The sequence below is a fragment of the Macrobrachium rosenbergii genome, chromosome 21, assembly GCF_040412425.1.
Source record: "Macrobrachium rosenbergii isolate ZJJX-2024 chromosome 21, ASM4041242v1, whole genome shotgun sequence".
Taxonomy (NCBI): domain Eukaryota; kingdom Metazoa; phylum Arthropoda; class Malacostraca; order Decapoda; family Palaemonidae; genus Macrobrachium; species Macrobrachium rosenbergii.
The window spans coordinates 41458956-41486083 of record NC_089761.1 but is presented as its reverse complement, the minus strand read 5'-3'; the positions used below and the strand labels follow the sequence as shown (position 1 = coordinate 41486083).

At 35.9% G+C, this 27128-nt stretch overlaps 1 protein-coding gene and 1 long non-coding RNA gene across 4 annotated transcripts in view; one reads left to right on the top strand and one right to left on the bottom strand.

The window, feature by feature from the left end:
- Positions 1-344: 344 nt before the first annotated feature.
- On the bottom strand, positions 345-15250 carry LOC136850006 (uncharacterized). Of its 2 annotated transcripts, XR_010856504.1 has the most exons (4): positions 15089-15243; positions 7033-7175; positions 3781-4174; positions 345-1179 (listed from the first exon to the last, which is right to left on the bottom strand). It is a non-coding gene; the product is annotated as an uncharacterized lncRNA (long non-coding RNA). The 2 variants fall into 2 exon arrangements; XR_010856505.1 differs by lacking the exon at positions 7033-7175 and having other exon boundaries at positions 15089-15250.
- A 1453-nt stretch (positions 15251-16703) lies between these two features.
- The window catches only part of Nt5c (5' nucleotidase C), a 26026-nt gene continuing 15601 nt past the window's right edge, over positions 16704-27128 (top strand). Inside the window, exons 1-4 of one of the 2 annotated variants that reach the window (XM_067123551.1) lie at positions 16950-17221; positions 22689-22864; positions 23937-24158; positions 26471-26512. In XM_067123551.1, the coding sequence (XP_066979652.1) occupies positions 17059-17221; positions 22689-22864; positions 23937-24158; positions 26471-26512 (603 nt within the window). In that variant the 5' untranslated portion in view covers positions 16950-17058. Of the gene's footprint in view, positions 17222-22688; positions 22865-23936; positions 24159-26470; positions 26513-27128 lie in introns of both variants that reach the window. The other variant, XM_067123552.1, reaches the window with a different exon arrangement.

The window sequence follows — 27128 nt, the reverse complement described above, 5'->3', positions numbered from 1 at the left end:
CATAGAAGATTAAGGTTTGTAGTATTGAATGAAAAAATTAAATTCTAAAGATAATTTTGAAAAAATCACAAATTCTGAAGATAATTTGCATTTGTCCTGGTTGCCAAAGGAAAAGGTACTGCTGCCTGAGTGAGGGGGTGGGTTTCCAACCCCTTTCTTCCCTGCCACTAGTTTCAGTTAGTCTGTTCAAGACAATTCTGTATTGTACTGTAAGATACCAATAACAAAAATGTGTGATTTACATAAATATGCACTCTCCCACTCAAAAAATATTGTACTTTCCTCTACTTACCACACTTCTTTGTTCTTGTGATAAAAATGGATGATGCTGATGATGAAATGCATTTGTTGGAATGCTTACATAATTCAATCTATTTCTTTTTCTTCTCTGCATTTGTTTCATTCATCATTTATTTCAGTTTTTTTCTGCATTTACACCTTACCCATAATTTTTTCTTTTTCTTCCAATCATACTGTTGTTGTATTTTATATTCTCTCTCTCTCTCTCAGTATAGCTGTTGTCAACTGACTTGAATAACAACCTTCCATAGTTAGGAGGGGCGATGGCCTATGGTGGAGGAATGGTTGACACTGATTTGTTTTTGCCCTGTTGGCCCTGGAGCTTGATTGAGAGAGGGAGATGTAGTCCCTCCCCTCTCCTAGTTCCTTTCTCTTCATTTGGTTTTACTCTCCATACTCTCAGAGACTTTACCTTTAACTGAATTCTTGCCAACTCTGATAAAACATGAAAAAAATTAAAGAAATGCACAACAAAATAATGGTGAATGTTACAGGGATCATTACACAATATACGTTAACTTTAAATCTTTTTAAATAAAATATAAAAGCAAGAAAGAAACAAGGAGTGGAAAAATACAATGAAAAATTATACTCAGCCAACTGGATAATCAGATGACAACAGTAGGTAACTCTATCCCAAACGTGACGGAGTACCCAAATGCAGAAGTGGATTAGTACATCATCTTTACTACCTGGCATAAAACAGGTAGATCCTGTGACCCTGAATAACAGCACCACTCTTATGTTGATCAACTTGTCATGGTCTGCACCTCTCACTTCAGCTTTGCAATATGGCATAAACAGATGGATACTTGGAGAGCTTACTCACTAAGCTGTTACAGCCTAATCTTGGTCGATTTCACAGCCACAAAACCTTTCCTTTGAGATGAAAACAAGGAATATTAAGCAAAAATAGTTAGTGTTATTACAGAAACAGGGATTTTTAGGAGCTAAAAATTCAACAAACTATGTACTGAGTAGACATTCATTTTAAATATAAAAATATCTTCACACATAAAAAGTCTCGGCCTAATCTTTTTCAATCCCAGTGCCACAAAATTTTTAAATAAAACATAAAATGTATTTTCTTGCAAACCTATTAATTGCATATTGCCATATTTCTATGCAAACGAAATATCAATCACATACCAATTCATACCTTTGTCCAGGTTCCAATGACTGTAACATCACATCTATTCCCCAGGCTACTAGATCTGGCTTAAGGTAATAAACTGGCAGCTTATTGGCGAGGAATGTGAACAGATTGACTAGAGGCTGCCCCATAATTTGCCAACTCACCCTGTAAGCAACTACATTCCATGGCCATTTTGACAGAAGGACCTGGAATTTCCTACAACACTGACCATATTTCAAGCCCCTGGAATGAACCTGGGTATGAGAGTTACATTGTGTTCCTCCAAATGGATCCAGTTCTTTGAGGGATGAACATGTTCTCTAAGTGCTAATCAATAACCTTTCCTACCACATAAACTTGAGTCCTTAAAGCACAGTAGATAGACATACAAAAGAATGCATCCTTCCCTATCAACATCCTCTCTAACTCAACCGTCTCAATCTAAGAGGTCAAGCTAATTATGGTCTACAATCGGCCTCCAACCTCTGAAAACCTTTGAAACCACAAATAAGCAACTGTATAACCCCCATGACTAAGGATTTACTTCCTAAATCACCTCATTTCTAGCAATGAAATGGCCTCTCATTCCAGCAACCGGACTTCTTGTGGGTGCAAAAAACAAATGTTTAAAGTAATGGTATTTTTCTTATGTATACAACAAATGGTGTTTATTAAGTACACAAACTAATGGCATTTTTCCTAGGTATACATACCAAAGCCATTTATATAGAAATATATTTCTCAGTGCAAGCTACAACAGTTGTTAAACAGTAACAAGGTCATTAACTGGTGGTTATGAAGGGTGAGTTGGAAAATAACCCCCACACCTTCCTCCATTAACCACTTTTTCTTCATTTACAGGGGTAAAGCGAGGTGGTTGAGACTGGTTAAGTTATAAAAGGCAGACTTACTCCTTATGTGGGAGATCATCTCTGATAACTGACTGGAGATGAACCCTACCTGGAAATGTCAGTCGTGTACATGAGGAAGGGATGCCATGATTCCTGTAACTCCTACTCTGTCTGGCAAATGGGATGACAGCAGTAGGGCCCCTGATTGTGAATGCTCAAGAGAATTCACTAAAGCAAAGATAAATATCAGAACCATGAAAACCCTTGTAAGGGAACTCAGAGGCCAACTAAGTCTGGCAAATACCAAGTAATGGGTACAGAATGTAGCTCCACCCATGCCCCCCACCCCTAATTAAAAGGGAGAGTGGAGTGAGGTGAATCTTAGGAACTATGCTAAGAATGAGTGCTCCAAGCAAAGCTGCCTATATCTCGCTCAACCTACCTGATACCTCTGCCTAGATGCTGCTCTAGAAAGGACAGGAAGAAAGAGAGTCCAGTCACTCTGCATTCTTAAGCCAGACTTACACTAGCAATACTTTCCTGTCCAAGCAGAGCTGGGTGCCTACACAACTTGTTGAGCAACCACCGCAGGTCTCAAGAAGGTATGAAGGGACTTGGGGTGACATCCATCCAATACAATGAGGAAAGGGATGTCCAACTATACTGGAAAAATCAAAAAGTTCCTTCAAGGAGGCTAAGGAAAGACCCATGCACTGACTTGACAAGTTCTTGCACGAGTAAGGTAAGTGATCTCCTCCTCTGAGGTGTCGTAAGCTTGTTGGGTACCACTCAGCATGGGCCCAAGAGGTACTACCAGGGTCATTCTGAGCTCTAGTGTGATCACTCAGTGGGTCAAACTGAATGAAAGAAAGGGAGGTGTAGTCCCAATTAGACATTGCCAAATTACTGTTCACACTTGGCAGTCAAAACCACAATTTGCCAAAGTTTTTTTTTTTTTTTTTTACGCATATTACACCATTACACTTTTTCTCTTGAGTGTATCGAGGATTCTGTCTGTTATGTATTTATTCTAGCTGGTATCATGTCAATTATTCCTTCTATCCTTTTACTGGTGGATGTATAAAGTTGCAGGACAGTCTCCATTACAATACCATAATCATCCATTACAATACCATAATCATTACTGATACATAATGAATAGCTTAACTAGAATATTCAGTCAAAATTCTTAGCTCTCACAGAGCTGCCAAAAGATAAGCTTTTAATGACATTTATACATATAATAAATATGGATAAACTGAGAATATTAAAGAATCTTACAAAACTTTCAATGATTTGTTTGTAAAACTTCAAATCCATTGCTGACTGAAAACTGAACCACCACATGAATATGTTTAAATGTAAGTGTTGTCCTGCATTTGTTACCTTAATTTCATGGTTGAATATAATTATTGGGATACTTTAATATAGTTTTCAAGTTTCAAGTATAAATGATAAAAAGTACTGTACTTTATAACTGTATGAAATACTGACCTGACAGCTGTTTGATCATTTTCCTGATTAGTCATTATGGTCTTCAACCTTTCCCCTATTTTTAAATCCAAGCCCAACTGGGTCTGAATTTGCCTCTTCTCTCCATTTGTCCTTGTCACACAGCACCTCCTGTTTAGGCTCAATTAATGTTTCCTCTATGAAAGCTTCCTTTTATAGAAGATCAGTTAATTCTTCTCCTATGTTATCCGGCTACTCTAGCTCAATTGGTTTATCTTGTAACTCAATTTTCATATTAATGTCTCCTTTACAGCATGTTTTATCAGTTGAAGATCAGTCAATTGTTGAATGCAATATGATTCCTCTTGCTCAACTGGTTCTTTTTCCATCTCAATTCGGACATTGGTAGCATATTCATTCTCTATTCCTCTTTCACCTATGGAAATGGAAGAAACAATATATTGTACAGAACTGCATTTATTAAATGTCAGTAAAAATGCTGTACCAGAGAGAGAGAGAGCGAGAGAGAACATATGTTTATGTATAGGTGTATACACACACACTAAAAATCACATACAGCACAACAATGCATTCAATAGATATCAATAAAAATACCATACCCTATTAAATAAAGACACTCCTTACATAATGACCAATCTGTTTATCAGCTACATGGACTTATGACCAGCTCTTTTTCCAACCTGCAACAGCAACAAAAAATTTTACACTATGTTACACTACATAAAGAACACTGAATAAACTTTGCAGGAAGTGACAGAAAGTGTATGCAAGGCAAATGGTAAAAATGCCTAAAACATTTTGTGAATAATTTTGAGTTTGACAAAGATAAACATGTCGATGAAAAAAATTGTGGCGCTTGCTAACGTGTTTAATTTTGATGTCAAAGAACAAGATACAGGTACACAATCCTTTATCCAAAATTCTAAAAACCAAAAACATTTTGTAGAGACCAGAGCGTCAATTCATAAGGTTGGTAGTTTGGCGTGCTAACGGCTGATCTGAGTCATTTGGGTGTGTGCTACTATTCAAATTATTTTTCTTACCAAATCCCAAGAGAATTGACTCTCTCTCAAAATCTCCAAGACTAAAAAAAAATTCCCTCTCTCTCTCTCTCAGGAGAATAATACTGCTAATTTGTCTCTTTAACCAATGGGTAAATTCTCATATCAGGCACTCTTTGTCTGTGTGTTCATAATGTTTTGAAATGTGTAGTACAGGTAATACATCTTTGGAAGACAGAACAAGCAAACTTAAATTTTGTTGTCAGTCCCGTGGACTATAAAGGGTGTGATCAGCAGGGAAACAAATGGTTAACATTCTTTGAGAGATTAAAGAGATGAATCTCTCTCTCTCTCTCTCTCTCTCTCTCTCTCTCTCTCTCTCTCTCTCTCTCTCTCTCTCTCTCTCTCTCTCTCTCTCTCTCTCTCTCTCTCTCTCTCTCTCTCTCTCTGTGTGTGTGTGTGTGTGAGTGTGTATTCATAATGTTTAAAAAATGTGCAGCAGAGGTAATACATCTTTGGAAGACAAAAAAAATTAAAATATTTTGTTGCAGAAGAATCTCTGAACCAACAATTCTGCACTCTAAGTAATGAGAAGGAATTCATTCTATTCTTTCTTTAATCAGTAAAATACATACACTACTAAAAACTATGTACTGTATTCAAAACACACACACATCATCATCAGCTTCACGTAAAAAGTTCTTTCTCAGACAGAATACAGCTAAAACCTGACTGGCTGGCTGGTTGCCATGGAGATCTGTTAGCCAATGACTGCCCTCTATTTCTGTTCTACTTACAGACATATATTGTGACGGCACTGAGTTCGAAATTTGCCATGATCATGATTATTTGACTGCTGATGGCAAAAATTACTCAATAATTTGCTTTATATAATTATTTCTTCATGAAAACAAGAATTTAACAATAATTTTAACATTAATATAGCGGTATGAAAAATCCCACACTGTGTGTCATAGAGATCAAATGTACGACTGCAAACTGTTGACAACATAGTGACAATATAGAACAAACCTCTCCAAGATCGATATGATGAAATGCATTTTATTGTCTTACTTATCGTTAAAATTTACAAGCTGAAATTACAGTTATTTTGATTATGTATATTTTTGCATTTTACTGAATGTTTTTGTTGAAAATAATATGTGTTAGTGAACATAATAGTCTTAATTGTCCCACTGTTTTATTATCAATGGTCTTAATTATCTTACAATCATTTAACAGTATATTAATATTATATAAATAATAATAAACTATAATGAATAAATAACTATAATGAAAAACATGAAAAAAGGAAAAAAAAAAATGTTTTGCTGAAGGAGTGATGTTTGGTTATGCTCCTGACCCCACAGTTCCAAAATCCAAAAAATTCCAAAAACTGAAACACATCTGGCCCCAAGGATTTCAGATAAAGGATTGTGTACCTGTACTAAAGAATTAACAAAATGTGTGAAGGGAGAGCTACTCAACAAAAATTTAACAGTTGCAAGAGCCACAGCAAGTGGAAGAAGAGGAAAAAAGAATGGAAGATGTACAAAAGTTCACTGTACAGGGGTTTTCTGGTGAGTTCTTGTAAGTAAATGTGGCTATATTGGAGCAAGGGAGCATGGGCCCAAATGATGAACAGTTCATGAAAATGGAACAGCAAATGAATTAACTTTTATGATGATGATGATCATGAAATTTATCAAGAAAACAAGAAAATTACAAAGCAGACCACAATAACAGAATTCTTCTTGAAAGCCACACCAAGACTCCTACCCCTACTCCTACAAGTCCTTCCATTTCTCTGCTTACCCAGGTTCTCTACAGGCCCTTGATAACCCCTACTGATAACTCCAATGATGATGCTGATGATTTCCAACCACAACAACACTGAATGATTCAGGGACTTAAATGTTAGGCTTTATATCTTTTTCATAACAGTACATCATTTTTAGAATTTTTATTATTTTATTTCTATTTTCTGTAATATGTAACAGCTGTGCAATTTAAACCAAATAAATAAAAATGATTACCCGTACTATTTTCAGCATGAAAACCTAAGTATCATGTACATCAGAGATGATTTCCTCTATTTTTTACAGTATACAGTGAAATACTGTATAAACATTTAAAAATATACCGTACTAAAAATGCTATAAATGGTGTAAAGGTAACATTAAACAAATATCTGAAGATGGTTGACAATAAACCAACATCTAAAGCTGGTTGATATTAAACCAATACCTAAAGATGATTGGCAAATACCTACTAGCAGTTCAGTATGCTTGAAACATCAGTAAGGGGTGGTTCCTCCATTATCAACCAATTCACTAAATGGCCTAGTCATATGAACAGAACTTGGTTGTTAAGTGATGGGTTTCTTTGATGTTCATTAATTCTGTGTAATCTCACCTAAAAGACAACAAACTATAAACAACAATGCATTACATAAAATACATCAATAAATATATAACAATTTTTTATGTAACTTGCATTTTTCATATAGTGTACTGCCTTTTATGTAAGAGTATTCCTGTGTGAGTTGGGATCAGTCACTGAAACTTGAAAACAAGGTCGTTAACCCTTCAAGATTCTCATGGTGATTACTGTTGTCATCCTTTCTCAACCTCTGAAATTCTGGTAGCAACTAATCACTGTCAAAGGATTTTTTAAAGTAAATTTGTCATAAATCATACAAAAAGCATCATACTGAAATTTGGATATGGCACATATGGATGCTTGTTGTTATCATGGAGACTGTTATATAGTATTTACAGTATTCTGATTTACGGCAATTTAAACAGAAAAAAGTTATTCTACTCAGCAACTTACACCACTCAAGTATATTATTATTATTATTATTATTATTATTATTATTATTCAGATGAAACCTATTCATATGGAACAAGCCCACAGGGGCCAATGACTTGAAATTAAAGCTTCCAAAGAATATGGTGTTCATTAGGAAGAAGCAAGAGGAGGTAAAGGGATATACAGAGAGAAAAGATCCAACTTATTAAAAAAGAAACAAAAATAAATTAATAAATTAACAAAAATGTATTAAAATGCAAGGAGAATACAGTAGTATTAGCGTAGTAATGCATTGCACCTTCTCTTGAACTTCTGAAGTTCCAATTGCATGACATCCTCTGGGAGGCTGTTCCACAGTCCAATGGTGTGAGGAATAAAGGACCTCTGGAACTGAGAAGTTCGACAGTGAGGCACACTTACTGCATATTGGTGCTGCTGTTCAGCGAATCTGGTTGCTCTCAGCAGATAAAGGGGATCAGGGATCAATTGTGAATGTGAAAGATCTCTGTTGAAATACAACTTATGAAAAAATGACAAACAAGAGACCATCTGTTGATGGTCCAAGTCATAACTACTACTATTAGGAAACAGAAACCTACCACCAAGAACCACTCTATCTAAAAGAGATACATTTCTGGCAAAAATAGACATCCACACCGAAGAAGAGTATTCTAGTAAAGGGAGTACAAATGACCTAAAACAGGTTGCGTTGATTTTATCACTGTTATAAATAAATGAGGCCTTAGGAACAATACCTAATTTTCATGAATCATTTGCTGAAACTTTCATTTGATGTTTCTCAAAAGTTAGATGTGAGTCAAAGGTTACACCTAGAATAGTTAAAGCATCAGACTCATTCAGCAAAGTTCCATCCACCTGAAAGGGAAAACGGGGTGGGAAATCTGTACGAGATCTGCGAATCAATAGTGTTTTCGTTTTACTGGAGTTCAACCTCATACCCCACCAACTACACCATTCCCTGATCCAGTCCATGTCCTTAACGAGGCTGAGGGCAGCTTCATTTCTCAGAAGTGGAGACTTAACTATGCCCACAAGTGTTGCATTATCGACATACTGAACAATATTGTTTTCCAGGCCAACAACCATGTCACTTGTATACATTAAAAATAACAGTGGACCAAGAACACTGCCCTGTGGAACTCCAGATACAATAGGTCTTGGTTCACTCAAGATCCCAACCACAGCAACTCACCACTGCCTACCTGTAATGGGAATCTTGAAGTAATCCTAAAACATATCCACCCACTCCAAGATTCTGAAGTTTACTTATGAGTGCCTTGTGATTTACTAAATCGAAAGCAGCAATAAAATCTACCTAAATTATTCTGCACTCAAAACCCTTATCAAGGTTCCCTTGCAAATGGCATGTCAAGTCTAAAAGACCATCACAGATACTTAGCTGCTTCCTATATGCATATTGACTATCATCTAACAATCCTTTAGATTCAACATACTTATATAGTGGCTTAAAATTCCTATATGCATATTGACTATCAGCTAACAATCCTTTAGATTCAACATACTTATATAATGGCTTTAAAATAAGTTTTTCAGCAATTTGGAGAGCACAAGGAGAATAGAGAGTGGCCTGTAGTTACTGCAGTCTGCAGATATGCCACCCTTTGGAATAGGCACTGTATTACTAAGCTTGCATTCATCCGCAAAGATATTATGTCGACATAAAAATCTATAGAATCTACTAAACTTGAGAGACAATTGTGCTAAAAACTTTTTTAAAAAACAATGGGAAGACCAGAAACCATCAGGGTCTTCTCCACCCCAGCTATCAAGATTATCCAGAATTTTCTCGTCATCCCTGGAGGGAAATGCAAATTTTATAAGAGGAGGTTCAGGATGACAAGTACAGTATCAGGGAGAGGGACATCCTCAGCTGATTGCTTAGCTTCAAAACCTTGATGAAGCAGTTAAGGCTTTTTCCTGGGGCCAGTAACCAATCTACCATCATCTGTTAGTAGTGGTGGAATGGAAGACTAGCATGACCCAATTTGGTGCACCAAACTGTCATGGTAGGCTTGTCTGCATGTATCATCAAACCATGGTTGGTCATTAGTCCTAAATTTGATGACCTTTCTAGGGACACATCTTATTAAAATAGCCATCAGCATTTCATTCAACTTCTTGGGACCAGGATCTAATATAGAATCTGAAATATTAAGTGCCAGACAAGCTTCAATAATACGATCCCAATTGGCTCTAGATTTCAACCAGACCATTTTTCCAATAGTGGAATTAGGAATATACTGATTGACAGATATGTCCATCTCAGTGGCACAATGATCAGAAGTGCCTATATATTCACAGACCTTGGACTTCACAATAGCTGGAACATCTGTGAATATGAGGTCTAACCTATTACCAGAAACGTGCGCAAGTTCCTCAATTAGCTGGACGAAATCGGAGGATTCACAGAACTCAAGAGCAGATCAGCCATGTTGATCTGTGGAATTTGAATTTAGCCATTCACAGTGCTTTGCATTACAGTCTCCCACAAATAATGAATGAAGCTTTTGAATCCTGCGACTGAGCCATACTAATTCTCTCCAGAAGACAGTCAGATATAGAATCATTGATATTTGGATTATGGTAAACAGCAAATACATAAATATTGTAGAACTTACTGAAAATTTTATAACAAAGAACTCCATGGCAACTACACTCCAAAATTTTTCTGACAATAAATAGGTTATCCGGACTTAGAGTACAGTACAGTACAGCCATACCTTGCACATGTGGGATGTTACAACGATAAATAAAGTCAGGGCCATCAAAACCCAGCATTAAAAACTCAACCTTTGACTTGTTACTACTTACAAGAGTCTCAGATAAAAACAACAAACTGTAGTTAGAGGCACAACTCTAGAGATCAAGAAAATTTTACCTTAAGCCCCAAATATTTGAGTAAAGTACTTTGCAATTTTTCTTGCTGTACTAATTCCTTGTTGGATGGGTCAGTATAGTTCTCGGCTAGCACTCTGCTGGGCCGACGTTCGACTCTCCGGCTGGCCAATGAAGAATTAGAGGAATTTATTTCTGGTGACAGAATTTCATTTCTCAGTACAATGTGGTTCGGATTCCACAATAAGCTGTAGGTCCCATTGCTAGGTAACCAACTGGTTCTTAGCCCCGTAAAATAAGTCTAAGCCTTCGGGCCAGCCCTAGGAGAGCTGTTAATCAGCTCAGTGGTCTGGTTAAACTAAGATATACTTAACTTCTTGCTGTACTGGGTAACAGGCCCAGGGTTCAGCTCAATGTCTCCCAAAAGAGTTAAAATTAAAAACATAAAATCAGAATCAAAACTAATAAGTAACTCACAACAACAGTAAAGTATTTACATTATTTACAAAAATTTTGTTGAGAGTATAAATAAACGTCACCATACGTCACTGAAAAAAGCACCAGAAGCAACTGGTCAACAAAGTGGGGTCAGCACACCTTGTAAAGCGAAAGTAATCCGCCAGGTTTTCCACAACAACTGGAGGAGGACAGTCAAGATGGATTTAGAAATAAAACACTCAGAAGGAAAAGATTAGGTAAAGACAAAGGCACTTTCATGATAATCCATCAAGCAACTTTTGCTTTCTCAGCCTGTCCTACACACTTTTTAAAAAAACAGGAAAGTGAACGAAAAAGAGGATAAATGCCTGACTATACCCTCAGGCAAGGTAACTCAAACCCAAGACCATGGAAGGCCATGGTACAATGGCTATGGCACAGTCCAAGGTTGGAGAACAATTTTGTATTCAGAAAGGGTTGCCTATGTAAACAGCCCCTTCTACCCACTGGTTTGATTTGAGTGTCCTTCTCCTAGAAGAGTTGCCTGCCAACGCTAAAGAGTCTCTTCTACCCTAACTCGTGTAGGGAGGGACATCACACCCTGAAATGAATGTTGGTAAGAAAAGCCACATTAACTGTATTTCATATTTTTTGAATGCAACAAGCCACAGGCGTTGCATAGTGATAGGTTAACAATCCATAGGTGTGCAAGTGATAGACACGCAGGCAATGGGCAGGCTGGCAAAAGGCGCACAAGAACATGGCACTGCGGCAAAATGTGCAAATTCGCACTAAACACAGGCTACCAGTACATCAAAATTGCAAGGGGCAATGCCTGGCCAAAAATGGTACACAGGCTACCTAAAATATTAATGAAGTTAAATTAGAAACTGGGGACTGATTCAGTTATTTATATCATTACCAGAAAGTCACCATATTTGCTGCAGTTTGGCCGTTTTACCTTTAAATTTATCAAAAACTACCCTGCATCCAATGGCTTCTGTATTACAGACAAAATCTACGGTGAACATACTGGGTAGGCACAAAAATTGTTGCTAATAATAAAACATTGAAAAACAAGCCTAATTATTACAGTTAATTGTGTTACTAATAATAAAATATTGAAAATAAGCTAAATTATCAGCCTGTTATTACAAACTTACAAAAAATTGCTTATGATATATTGGCAGTTAGCCTGTCAGCCATTGGCAATGAGTGGATGTAAACAAAATCATAGCACAGCCCCGGTGGCCTGTCGCAGTAAACATAAACGTTGTATATTTATGGTAAATTTCATACGGAGTCCATACTTTATTGCAGTATACTCTCACAATATTGTATTTCATGCACAGAATCATACATTTTTCCTACAAAATCACTTTAAAATATCTTTCAAAAATATATGATGAAACATGCTAAAATTAGTTTTTTTCCACAAAATATCCTCGTAAAATAGAGATGAGTCTTATGTGGGTGCATCTCATATGCCGGCAAATACAGTACTTGGGACACTTGCCTAGGTCTATACCAAATTATTTGCATCACATGGAACTAATTTTTAGAGAATTTTTTTTATATATTTGGACTCAGAATGACTTACAATTAGTACTGCAGGGTCTAAAAATAATATGAATTAGGCCTGTACAGTACATATTTCATTTACTTTCTGGTAAAGGTTGCTAAGATCCCTCCCTGGGAAAGTCCAGCAGAGAACTGTCACAAAAATGCTGCTTACCCATCCACACATGCAATTCCCTAGCAGTCAGTCAGAACAACTTTAGGTAATTCCATCAGATCATCCATTCTGGTGAGTGGACTGACTCCACCCGTAAACTGTTGTCTACAATGAGTTTAAAAGCTGGATTCAATAAACTAACACAATAACTGAAAGGGAAACCTGATCGTGGATACCCAATCTTAGGCAAAGTGCAGCACAGAAGTCAGCACCTAACAGTGACCAAAGTGATAAAAAAAAAAAAAGTGCTGGCAAAAGCCTGCAGGGAGTGAGTGTGAAGGCATCCCCCACACCAACTTGGCCCCACCAACCAACTACCTTGTAACCAAGCTTCAACAACCATTTCCAGCTCGCATTTAGGAATATTCCACCACAAGAGGTGATGGTTTCTATTCCACTGGAACAAATATTTCTTTAGGGGCCAGCTGGGAATGACGGAAACAGGTTCTGCCAACATGAACAAACCTCACCTTTATTAAAATGCTGTGTCCTGACCTAACCAGACCAGTAATCCTACATTTTAGGGGTCCAAATTCAATGCTCCCTTTTGTGTGTTTAAGTTTTCTTTCCTATTTTCAATTTCTTCTTTCGACAGATCAGCAAACAGAAGTATATTTGTTAAATAATGAGTAGTTTATCTGCTTATAGAAACAGAGATTGTAAAAAAACAAAGGGCATAAAGCTCTGCACCTCCATGAATAGTGTAGTGTGCCTGCAACTGTGTTTGTGAAGTGACCACTTGGGAACCAGGAACCTGCTACATGCTCTTGCTCTTCAGCAGCCACTTTTATAAACCTGAAATAAATGAACAGTTTATCTGCTTACAGAAACACAGATTTACGATTTTCTAAAAATTCTACAGGTTCGTATACCTTAAGACATGTTTTTGTTTATTTACGTTCCCCCTTTTATTCCATTTGTTTTTTTATAATCTCTGTTTTGTAAGCAGATAAACTGCTCATTTTTTCACTGTTTTCCTTGAATCAATAAATATTTGATAAATCTGTGTGCTGATCTTGACTTTACATAATGCATTGAATTTGGACCCTTAAACTGTAGTATTACCACCAGACCTTACCTTCCTAATCTGACTTTGGGTGCTATGCCCTGACCTGGCCAGGAGGGGCTTTGTCCCCTCCCCCCTAGACTCCCCCCATGAAGTAACACAACTTTGGAAATGAGGACTAAGCTTCTGCTCAGAGGTACTGTTAGAGCCTGCGCCCGTCGTTCTCAAAAGCACTTATTTCTTAATTAATCTTAAGTAGACTGCTTTGAAACACTTGACATATATCAACATGCAAAGTTAAGCAATAACTGGGTATTTCTAAGTATTAGCTGCGCACGGACTATATGGAATGGTTCCGTGAATACGTGAGACATTATTGAGCCACATGTTCAAGAAGGGATTGGCTAAGGAAATCTATTATAAAAGGAACCATACTAACCTAATGTACCTTAACCTAACCTAACCTAGTAGGCTGTGTTACTTAGCTGGGGGGTGGACCCCGGTGAAGGAAACTCCACTTTTTACCAAAAGTTCCCCTATAACACTGCGCATGCACAATAGCAAAGATATAATAAATTCTGAGGTTAAGTACAGGTTAATTACAGTCGAGCGACAAAAAATAACGGTAAATTCTTGATAAGAAACCAAAATACTATAGAAAAAGTCAATTTCCAAGGTAATGCCCGATGCAGAGCTAATACTTAGTTCTACCAAAGGTAATTCTAAGCCGTAGTTCCATGGTGAGGTAGACTATGACAATTGATGTTTTCCTAAGTTATTTTACTTGCTTTACAATAATTTAAAGTAATATTTTGTCGGCCAGCTGTAACTTCCAATAACTGTTACAGTAAGTTAACAGGAAATACAGTTATGGGAGGTATGATTTGTGGTACTCTATTCGGTAATTCTAAGCATTAGCTCTGCGCCTGTTTTTACCTTGGGAACTGGTTTTTTCTACACTTTTAGGGCTTCTGATATTGGCAGTGCATCTGTTTGTTGTCGGCCAAATGGAATGTCCCTTCGCCGTGTTTAGTACTGGTCGGGGGTGTACCCATATGTAACAAGTTACTGCACTTGCTGGACGGGATATGAATCGTTCCAAACAGACATACCCGTGCTCTGTCTTGTGAAGATCGCGCATGGAAACTCCTTGCTGGATGGACTTCAGGGGTTAATTACAGGATAATTACATTTGTGTGACAAAAATTGAAGGTAAATCCATAATTAGCAACCAAAAAACTGTAGAAAAAGTCAAATTCGGAGGAAATTGCCGCCGCAGAGCTACTACTTAGATCTACCCTCTATTCAGGTAGGATGGATAAGTGGTATATGGAAAATGCTAGGTTACCTAATATAGGCTAGTCTATGGCAAGAAAGTTAAGTTTGGATGTATTGTACTAAGCATAACTGCTCTTGGCACATATTGGGCTTCATAATTTGCATTGTGGTTGTACTTACTAAACACCGGAACTACCGTAGGCGTAAATGTTTTGCCGACTCGGCCTAACCGAAGATGTACTCTTTCCATACTTGCTGGTACGTTTAACTGGCCTCGGATCTTCCTCGTCCACAAACGGCAGTTTCCAACTGTTGTATCGTATAGTCGTTACATACAGGGGACTGAAATACATAAAACCAAATTAATAAAAGACAATCTAATAAAAGACAATCAAACAAAAGGCAGGCCTAACCCATCAGAAAAATATACGGTTTAGGTTTAAGTGTTTGAGAAGTTATTGTATCATATATTTAATGTTTATTCCATTTTTACATAAAATTTTTTTTCTTGAGATATTTCACTAATTAAATCAAATGTTAAATCATTACATGAATAAAATGGAAAGAAAATAAATTCAAAATGCAGAAAATCAAACCTTGGTAGACGTGCACAGTACGTAGTAGTATTAGAGGTAGAGTTTTGCCTCTGTAACTGCTCTATTTTCCTTTTGGTTTGCTTATGCTAATGCTTGTTTACATTTCTTTGCGGTTCCATTAGTGTTTGATAAATTCTTTCCTATACTGAGTTTTTTACACTGGTCTGTGGAAATCAAAATGTTAGCTATTAATTCGACATTATCTTCTTGGTATTGCTGCTGCAGACAAATAAATCTAGTAATTCAGACAACTAGATTTAGTTTTCTGAAACAGCCATTTCCAGAAAGAAGAAGAATGTCCAATAAATTGCTAATATTTTACTTATCACAGCTGTGTAAGGTAAACGACGGACAATTAATCTGTTTGCCTTTCAGGTTTTCCACTCATTTATATAAAACCATTTAAATGTTTCCTACAAATATTGTCTTTTCCGTTTCACTATACCAATATTTTATTTTATATTTTTGGAAAAATTTCCTCTGAATATTCAAGTTTAACAGAAACAAATAAAAATAAATTAAAATATTTTGTTTATAAATTTATCGTTACAAAGAGCACAAGTCAAAATGTTCAATGCTGTTCATTAATTCACATGGTATGGAATACTAAACTACATAAAACACAGAATAGAAATATTGCAGGTTATACTAAAACAATTAGTCTAAACTAAGACTAGGTCAATACGATTCCTATTTCTTCATAAAAAATATTATTTCAATAAAGGACTCATTAAAAAGTTGAACATTTAGTCATCAAAAAGCCAGTCATTTATTTTGGAAAATCAGATTCCAAAAAATTTGCCCTAAAATGCCTTAGACGCCCCGAGAACGTCTGAATTGTCTAAGGCTTTTAAATAAAACTCGATGGATATACTTTACTTCCAACAGATGCTATTATAGTAGCCTGGTTGAAAAATCAGTATCTGTGCCCTACTGGATTAAGTTACTGAATTCTAGCGACGTGCATTCCATCTGACAGGTCAAAAGGTGCATATAGTTAAATTCAAAGTTCTTGAAGTCATCTTAAGCACCCGTAACAGGTCAGCGCGAGATTAACAGACCTGAGAAGTTGCCAGGTATTGCAATGTTTATTTTATGCTCTTGTCTGAAACATTTTGAAAAGGTCATCAGAACGTTTTTGATTGATAGAACACAACCGTACACAAAGAGATGTAAACAACGGATTTTGGTGCGACGTTACTCATCATCTGGTAGACTACAAGCATAGATACACAAATTATTAGGTGCATTTAACTTTGTGCTTGGAATGAATCTACCTACTGAAACCCATAGAAAAAACCGCTTGTTTGTGTATTTTTCAGAAATTTTCATAAATCACACGCACAAGGCCTTTGAGAAATCGAACATATATAAAAGTATTTAAACAGACTCTCACAATAAAATCAGTCATGACATAATGAACAGTTCTAAAAAAAAATCAGACGCAATAGCTAGCGCGTCTGAGCGTCGCCAGGACACGCGAGCACAGGAGCAGACGACGGCCGAGTACGATTTTGTTTTTACTTTGAGGTGCCAGCTCCGTGCAATTAAAAGATGCCAAGTTTACGGTTATTGGGCAGTGTGTTGTGGACTAGTGCACGGCCTGGATTCCGCCAAAGGGTCACCAGATACCCAATCATGTGTGCAACTCAGTGTCGCGAGTACTCGGTAGAACGTCTCCAGAAGAGCTACCAAGATCATAAAGCCTTATGGGAGAGTGAGTTTTTTTCTAAAATGTATTTTGTACTTACCGACCTTTTAATTGCAGTTCACATTGGTCTTTGGGTAAAATTTGACTTTAGACCTAAATTACAATATGACATTGAGGTTACAAGCAGTGGTAGGCAAGTTTGAAATTAGGCTCGATCTTGTAGCAAAGTCAAAGTGGCATTGTTTGACCTTGTTCGACCGTTATAGGCTGAATACAAATCCAAACTAAAGTTTTATTATTTTGTGAATCATGCAACAAGTAACATATAAAAATGCTTGTGTATTATTTCAGCCTAGGGTATTTGTTGTATTGATTTCTTGCCAAATAAATAAAATGTATTAGAGCTTTCTGATGGCATATCGTGTTTTAAGGATTTTTTTTTTTTTACCATTTTTGTGATTACAAACTATTCAGTTTTGAGTATTCGTTACCCTTATATCAAATAGATTTGAAGGGACCTCAGTGGGAAACAAACTTTTTTTTTTACTTTTAAATCAGAAATGAATCAGTTACACCAGTTGTAATGATCACAAATGTGTAAAACACACAATACCAGATCTGGGAAAGTTTGGCTTCCTGGACACCTGTCCCCATTCTTATTATGGCAAAAGCATCATAGGGATATATACAAGGCAGCATCCTTACTTAACCTGACTTGGGGACTTGCCTGCCATAAGTTTATACTTTTTTTGTAGCCTGATCAATTTCAGACCTCTTCCTGAACAATGAGTGACCTTAAAATTAAAGCTTCCTGTATTGATTGTCATGTATGTACGAAGTTTCAATTTTTTTGTTCAAAATGGATTTGAAGTAAACAATGAAAGGTATGAAGGCTGCAAGAGGGTGTTAATGTAACCAGTTTTGTTGTTCTACAATGTAGGCATAAAATTTGTATTTGTTTAATTATAATGTTAGTACTACTAGTGACTTGATATGTCAATTGTCCTAGCTTACATTTGGAGGCTCATAGGAACAAATCACAGGCCTACTGCTAATTAATCACCTTGTGACCAATGAAATTGTTTCCAGCTTGTGTTGAGGAATACTCTTACATAATAGGCTCAGGTTAGTATTATGAAAAATACTAACTTCTTTGAAAATTTTATATTTTTTCTTACTATGCTGTATATGGAAATGACTCCCATTCATACGTTCATTATGGAGGAAGAAAAGGCCACCAAGTCTGTCTCACTGTTTCCTTGTTTTACTGAGATTTGGGTTGCAACCTCAAGCTTTTGAGCTTTGGCATGCATGGTAGATGTCACAGTGTAATAATTAAAGATGTGAACTTTGAGAAGATGGAAATTAATTATTAAGACAATAGCAAGGCTTACATTACTGCCACAGTAACCTCCCACTGACTGGTTTGATATGTTTGTCAAGACAACAAAGGTGTATCATTAATGCAAACATATTTCCTTTAAAGTTATCATACCTGGATAATTTCTTAGGTCATCCACCTTATTTATAGAAATACCATCCACTGTTTAGTGTCATGTTTCTTCTTGGCAACATGTAGAGCATGATCCAACCACTGAGTCAAGAAGTGATCAGCAGCTTCAGTTGGTTCTGTTATTCAATAACTTATGAGCAGATGCTTCTCGCTACAGAAGTGAAAAGTAATTTTGCTGACAAGGACTTGATGTCAGAAGAATCCAAAAATAACTGTTGTCTAGAAACAAAGTTACTTTTACAATAAAGCATGGGTTTGGTTGTGGAAGCTGCTGCCTTCTTTTTGCTATGATGTCTTGATAATATTGATTACTCTAATTGCATCTGAGAGACTGTGGTTTTAACTATATTCCTGTAAAAGGATTCAATTCATTTATAAAGACATGCTGTCTTTGGGTTTTATGAAATTGGAGAGCAAAGGTTTTTCTTTTAACCATATGATTCTGGTGCCTTCTCTGGGATCCTTCCTCTGTTTTCAACATAGTTCTTTCTTTTCTTAATATATTTACCATCCAACTTAATGTCCTTTTTTTTTCATTTTCTCAGCTAAGGTGCCATAATGCACTCCTGTCTGGCAACATGATTTTTTTTTTTTTTTTTTTTTGCAAGACAGAAGCCAATCTAATTGTCAAGTAGATCACAAGGACATCATCTGTGCCTTTCAGCCTATATCATTTTAAAGACTGGACTTAAACAACTTGGTAACAGTGGCAGTTACTTTTAAGACTGGCCTTCTTTTCATAGTTGATTAGGTTCAGGCAGTTATGGGTTCACATGTGCAGGTACTACTTTTTTGTTGAAATGCTGTATTGTACTGTTATTTCAAACATTTTATCCTAACTAAAGAAATGTAATTGACAGTTTAGTCTCCATGGATTCTGTAAATTGCAGAGGGGTGATTATAATTTAATTACTCCTTTTGAAAGAATCTCATTTTCTGCCCCAAGTAGAGCATTTGTGTAATCACATACATTATATCACTGTCATTAAGAGGTCTCAACAGCCCTTTGGATTGGCATTCATGTCTTAATGCTAACTACATGCATCAATTTTAAGTTAAACAAACCATCTAACAAGTTGGTATTTAACTTGTAACTTAGATTCTTGATTGATCATACATCCTTAATTTGATTACAGAATCCGTAACTAGTATGCCCATCAAAATATAAAAATCTAAAATTACAGTAATGTACTTTGGCAAAGCAATTACAGTATCTGTGTTCTACAAAACAGTTTACATCTGAATAATACTGATATAGATTTTCCATTGTTGTGTCCACTTCCCAACCCTACAGGTTGATATTGAAGGTTTGCAAGTGTTACAAGCTGATGAAGTACACACTGTATTCTTTCAGTAGGTTTCCATTCCCAGCATGAACACACTTCAAGTTAAATGTTTACTGTAATCAACTTTGGATTGCAATACTAAGATGAGTACTTTACACAAAAGGTCATGTGTAAAACTCGGGTATCTGTAAGCAAAATATTTAAATTTCCGTACAGCAAAAAATTTTGCAGTTTTATTTAAGTTAATCTTTTCATATTATTCATCCTTGGAGAAACGTGATCTTACATAAGGAGTTTTATGTGCTTTAGTGCCAGCTGTCTAAACAATTGGCCGAATATATGAAGTAACAGGTAAAAGTACCCATAAATTTGAAGAGTAAATTTCACAAACCATGATGTACTCAGCTTGGATGTGACTCAAGTTTCACAGTATTTAGGAATTTCCTTTGCTAAGTAATTTTATGGCCTTGCTACACAGAAGTCATATGCTAACATACTCAAGAATTCATTTTGCTTGTAATTTTTAGTTTATTTGTGTCTTTATTATGTATACAGTACATTACTGTGTATGGATGGATGGTTACAGAGATAGATGCAATTGAATATACATTAGCTACGTTTTATATGCTGTGCATACAATATGCAATACCATTTATGAATGTGTGTATTGAATTTTCTTTTATGCACAATATATTTTTCATTTTACTTTAAATTATTAAAGATATCTCTCTCTCTCTCTCTCTCTCTCTCTCTCTCTCTCTCTCTCTCTCTCTCTCTCTCTCTCTCTCTCTCTCTCTCTCAAGAAAAGCATTGAAACTGATGCTACGTGTCAAGATGTAACATGCATGAATAAATTTTAGATCAGGGGACTGATTCCCTCAGTAAAAATGAGGAGTATTGAGGCACTGAGTGGGTTCCCTTTTAGCTTCTTGTAAGTGTGCCAAATGGACCTGTCATTATGTCTGCTTCATATCTGCAGATAGTGTTTGAGCTGCATAGTTGCCATTGTTGCTTATGATTTATCAGTGTTGTTTTAAGATTCTTCTGCCACTCTTTTGAAGAATAATGAATCCCAGCATTCCTTTCATATCATGACAGGGATTTGATTTGTTCTAACAACCTGATGCAAGTTAAGTCACATGTGAAAAAAAGTTTTATAAAAGTGTTATATAAGATGTAGGACCAGATGTTATATGCACAGTATGTATGTATATTTGAGTAAGCATTCATTTATTTATACAATCTCCCATTTTTTGTTTGGCTTTAGATCACAGTAGGGTGAGATAATAATTCTGTTAGTGCATGTATCCTGTATGCCAGCATTGATTACTTTTTTTTAGAAATACTGAACTATACTTATTTGTTTGCATTGGCTAAGTGTTGTTTCATTTCCAGCTGGTTTTCTTCTATTATTGATCTGGCGGGGTCAAAGGGTATGCATTATTCATGCTGGCATCTTTATTTTATAATTTGCCTTTGATACCACAGTATGATATGAAACTAACTGCATGTCATATAGCAACTCTGATTGGTATTTTGATTATGGTTTTAAATTTTTTAAAGTGCTGTTGAAATTTTAAATAAACAGTACTGTATTGTGTCACTGACTCTGTTGTTTAGATGTGGATATAATTTTTTGGTATTCTTAACTTGAGATTATGTATTTATACTAATAAAACTGAGGTTATGTATTTAGACTAGTAAAACCAGGAATTATTCAGCTATTGAATATAAAACATTATTTATTGCTTTGTCGACAGACAGGACAGCAAATGGCACTGTTACAGTTAAGAGATAAAGCATTGCATTTATTCTTAACAGAAAAGTAAACAATGAGATAAATTTATGCTTCATTGACTGCCGCACGGTTTGTATACTCATCCTGTTTGGCTGCGTTTCCTGTGATACCTTGCCAACTATTCATGACTTTGTTGGCTTCCAATAAAATCATTGAACCTGTGTCGCTTCTTTACCAGTTGGTCAAATATGTTGCATTTTTGTGTTGCTCATGTAGAGCAGTTTTATTTTTATATCTAACGACAATACCAACAAGAATAGATGTGTCAAATTTAGGAAAAGTGTTGATAGAATAGATGATTAACAGTCAAATTTAGGAACCATGCATGATGCTGCATGATATCTATTTAGTAATGTTCCACTGCACTGATCATACAGTATTCAGTTAGAGATCTAACTCTCATCCATAAAAAATCATGGTCATTTAATGGTAATTAGTAATTTTTAACAGATGTTTCAACTTATCAGATGTTTTGGTGGTCTGGCCTTTAGATATGCAACAAATCTGTTATGTGTCTTGTTTTAGATTGAAGCTGGCTGTATGTGGGCACAGGCCCTTGCTTTAGATAATGAAGCAAGGTGTGAAAGGGCTTAGGTGGCCTTGTGTGGACATCCAGACTCTGGACAAACAAAATAGGGAAGTCACATATCAAAGATGCAGCAGTAACCAATACTTGAGAGTTCAAGATATTCTGCAGCTGAAACTAATTCCTTATAATTTCTAGCCTAAAATAAATCCCATTTTACATTTGCCATTCAGTTCAAGAGATTTATAAAGAAAATAATAATATTAATAGTAATTACTAGAAGAATAAGATACTTTATTCCCAGCCAGTGTGCCCTCTGAGTACTGAAGTAAGGCAATGGTTTGTAACTACATGACATGTAATTGGGTGTAAAAAAATTATTTTGTAAGATTGTTTTTATTGTCTTTCAGGCAAAAAATTACCAGATAATGTCAACCCTCGTTCAGTCTTTGCAAATAATGAGCTGGACCTCCGAGATATTGAGGTTTATGGGTTTGACTATGATTATACACTGGCCAATTATGAGTCATCTGTGGAACATTTGATATATGAACTAGGAAAAAAAGTGCTCATATCAAAATACAGGGTAAGTTTTATTGTTTTTTTAACTGCTTATATGAAATTTTGTTCCAACAGGAAATTCCAAAGCCTGTGCCATCCTCTACACTGTACTGACCTATTTTAAAATCTTTGCCATTCTCAGTCTAAACAGGGTGATTTTCCCCTAGCACCAGGATGAATGCTCTCATGTTCTCCAGATGGGCAGATCCAGGAATTATTAACTGGAGCCATGTATACAGTGCTAGACTTCATTTGCTGCCTCATTTTCTTCTTCACAAGACAAATCTTATGCTGGCAAGTGCAAAGAGCACTGTTCTAGACATCTTGAGCAGAAGTCACTGTTGGGATAAAGTTGATGCCAGAAGTCAAGTGGAGATGGAACTGTGCCAGGAGGACAGTTGTCCAGATACCAGGACATTTGGAAATAGCCACGGTATCAGACAAATCTCTGACTTAGTCATATAACTAAGCTGGGAATTAGAGAAGCCCCCATGACCCCAGACAGCCAACCCTTAACACTCTTGGTTGGGACCAAGAGAATGAAGAATAAGCCTCTTTTACCCAGAACTGCAAATGTGACATCTTTAATTTGGAGGGCAACAGAAACCAGTGAAGGTTCTCTCTTCAGCAGAACTAAAGGCATGTCCATCAGAAGGAGACTTCTACATTTTCATATGGTTTTCCCTTGGCGAGCAAAATGTAGATTTTTGATAGATATACTGTCTGTCACTGCCAAATTTGAAACCTTATGTCGAAGCTTCACCCAGTCCTGGAGCCACTGAAAGATATTCCATATAAAAGATATACAGTTCAGTGTTTGTATATCTAAGAAAAATGCACATTATCTTAAATACAGTATTTGCTATATTATTATAGAATTTACATTGTTTTTTAAATTGTTTATATAATGTGCTGTACACAGGAGGATATTCATAGGTCATGCTAATACCCTATAGTGCTGTGGACTGTTTTGCCATATTTTACATCTTGCGCATAACATTGTCTGATATGTAGTTTTTCTTACACTGTATTGTACTTACCATTGGGGATGAAGAAGTACTGTACTTGACAGTAATCAGGAATTTTTATTTCCACAGTATCCAGATGAAATCAAAGATCTTCAGTACAATCGTGAATTTGCTGTTCGTGGCCTTCATTATGATATAGAGCATGGTCTCTTGATGAAACTTGATCAGTTTCAACAAATTCAGAATGGCTCTATCTATCGCGGTCTCACGGTTCTTAGTCCTGAAGAAGTCATAAATATATATGGAAGTAGATCTTTGCCCTTGTATTATGTTGAAGGACATCTAAGAGGCGTAAGTAAACTAAGCATTCTCTGTTATTGCAGTACAGCACTAGTAATATATGGTCATGTGAATGATTTTGAATACCATACTTTTTAAGAGGTCATTTTTCCAAAAATCTCCCTTACAAGACATCAATTGTACAAATGAAATAGTATTGTAAGATGAATTGATTTGTTTATTTATTACAGCTATTTTTATGGAAGAGTAGAGTGAAAATTGTTATATAATACATAAATTTTTAAAGAAATGTCAAATCCTCATAAATAAAACTGAGTTTTATGGGTGCCAACCATTGTTTTCATCATTATCATTATCTCATGTTTTTACTGTCTAGGTTTAGATCAGTGATGAGTTCTTTTCATTGTTTATTTGGTCTCTTTTTCTGCAAGGGCAGGAATGAGGGAACTATTTAAAAATACTAATGGCTTACATTTCTGAAACAATTTTATTACAAAATATTGATTAATGTTTTCTAACAATGTACACACCATTGTTTTTATTTTTAAGCTTAACAGGTACTGTATACAGGAAGGATTCCAGCTGAAGCTAAGAGTATTCTGTTCTGAGTAGCACTGACATCATCGAGGAGCAGTGTGAACTGTTATCATTTAGATTCCAGAAGCACTTGATGCATAGGAGAAAAGTGTACCAAACACAATGCATGGTAATCAAAAAATGTAACTTAACTTGTCACTTTTGTCAGCATTTTAGATATTCATCTTGCTGAAATTGGTCTTGGAGAGACCACTTTGTTCTGCAATTTAAAACGGGGGGTGTTATTATTGTTAACTTATGAATAATACTGTTTTTCTTCACAACTTTACTGGATTGGTATCTCTGGAGTTTGTATCCAGGCTGCAACCTGCTTCTTAAGGATTTCAACCCCACTTCTCTCTTTTCTTAGTTATCCAACACACTCATATTTAACCTTGCTGTGGCCAGCAGTACGCTTTTCTAGACCAAACCCAGTTTAAGGATTAGGTCTGGTGTTATGGCTTGTATCACATGGTCAGTCCTTACATCATAGTCTCAGAGTACTGTACCTTGACTTTTTGTTTTTTTGTTTTGTTTTCCAGCACTTTTTCTGGTATATGGCTGTACAACTTGCCAGTTAGGATATTTTCTTTACAAATCTTACATTGCATGACCTTGGTAACTGTGTCAGACCTTCTCTGTGATGTAGTTGACGGTCTTAGTATTTCGTTCACACTTGCAATATATAGATGATGCTGATATTTGGCCATGTATTTTATTTTATATATATATATATTGCATCATAGTGCTTGATCTTGAGCTGCCACCAACATGCCTTCAGTCTCTGCTCTCCCCAAGTCATTGCCAACTGCCATCTCCAGCTGTGTCCTGTCAACTTCTGGTACTGGTCATGCATTTGCTTATTATCCCATTTCTCTTCCCTTGGGCTCGTGACCCTTTCCTTATACTTTTCAGGCTCTCATTGCAAGAGATGAGTTTTTCATTCCAAGCTGCTTTCAGCCACTCCTCTTCTGTTTGCTTAAGATACTGCCTAAGTGATCTTTTCTAAATGTTGATACAGTCTTCCACCCTTTTCTTCTTCGTAAGTATAACTTTTCCACACTTGCTGTTGGATGCATCACATTTCTGATATATCAATTTTCTTGTTTTCTTGTCTTTAAGTGTAATGTAGGTCATCATTTGTCCGGTGTACTATTCATCCATTATACCTTAGTACTGGTATAGGCTTCCTGTCCAGCCTATTGTTGACCCCTTTTTAATCTACTGCCTGTGGGTTCTTGGCAATTTTTTTCATTTCAGAAGCTCCCTTCACATGCTTGTTTCTCAACAGTGCAGCTCCCTCTCACCTAAGATGCTAATAAGGCTATGTAAAAGTATCAGTTATTGTGAAATACTGTAGGTATAATTTTTTTCCTCCCAGCACTAGCTGTTTCTGATTACAGACACAAGAAGTGAAATGGCTACCCCTAGGAGCTGACCATCCTCCTTTACTTCTTTAAGGACTCTTGGTATCTGGGATGTAAATGTACACATAAATGCTATGTAAAAGTAATGGGTTTGTAATAAAAAAAAAAATGGGTTTTATTTTTGAATCAATGGTTTGTATTTTGCATGAACATAAGTTTTAGAAAATTTACAGATTTTATTTTATGTTTCTAAAATTGACTTGGTGTATTATTTGAGTCCTGTGATTTTCATTGCTTAGCATTATGTATATCTGTATTAGTGGTAATCTACTCAGATGCAAATTTGTCATGAAGCTTTAATGATTTATGGTTTGAAGCTTTTGAAGGAGCTGGATACCCTTAATTTCCATCTTCACACAGAACAGCTGGGAACAGTGTCATTCCATGGGAAGCTGTTCGTGTGTAAGTTGGCTCTTTGTATTTGAACCAGTCTGATTTCAGATTAAGACTGAGTATGTATGCATTTGTTTAATCTAAAATGCTTTTTTTGTTTAGTCCGATGTTAAAGAATGAAGGAAGAAAATGAGTAGAATTTTGCTTATTAAAGTTAACTCTAGTACTGTATAATTATTATTCTTACCTTTCCCTAATTTGTTGTATGGTACAACTAACATTAGTGCTGATGGGATCCATTTTTATATTCATTTTAATTTAATCTACCAGGGCCAATTAGGATCATGTTAGGTGATGTCAGTTTTAAGTTATTGGTAGAAATAGGCTGTATAATAATAATAATAATAATAATAAAATTATAATAATAATAATAATAATAATAATAATAATAATGGCAAGGCAGTAGTCCTCTTGAAGCTTAAGGATTTTAAGTGTATTTCTAACAATCTACAGTACTACCATGATTTATAAAATATGAAAAGAGTCTTATTTTACCATCTTCAAAGAATGTGATTGTTCTTCATATTTGTCAATAATAATAGTAATAATAGTGTTAATAATAATTGTAATAACAATAGGCATTCATAAATTACAAGCCTCTGCCATAACTGGTCAGTTCACCCTC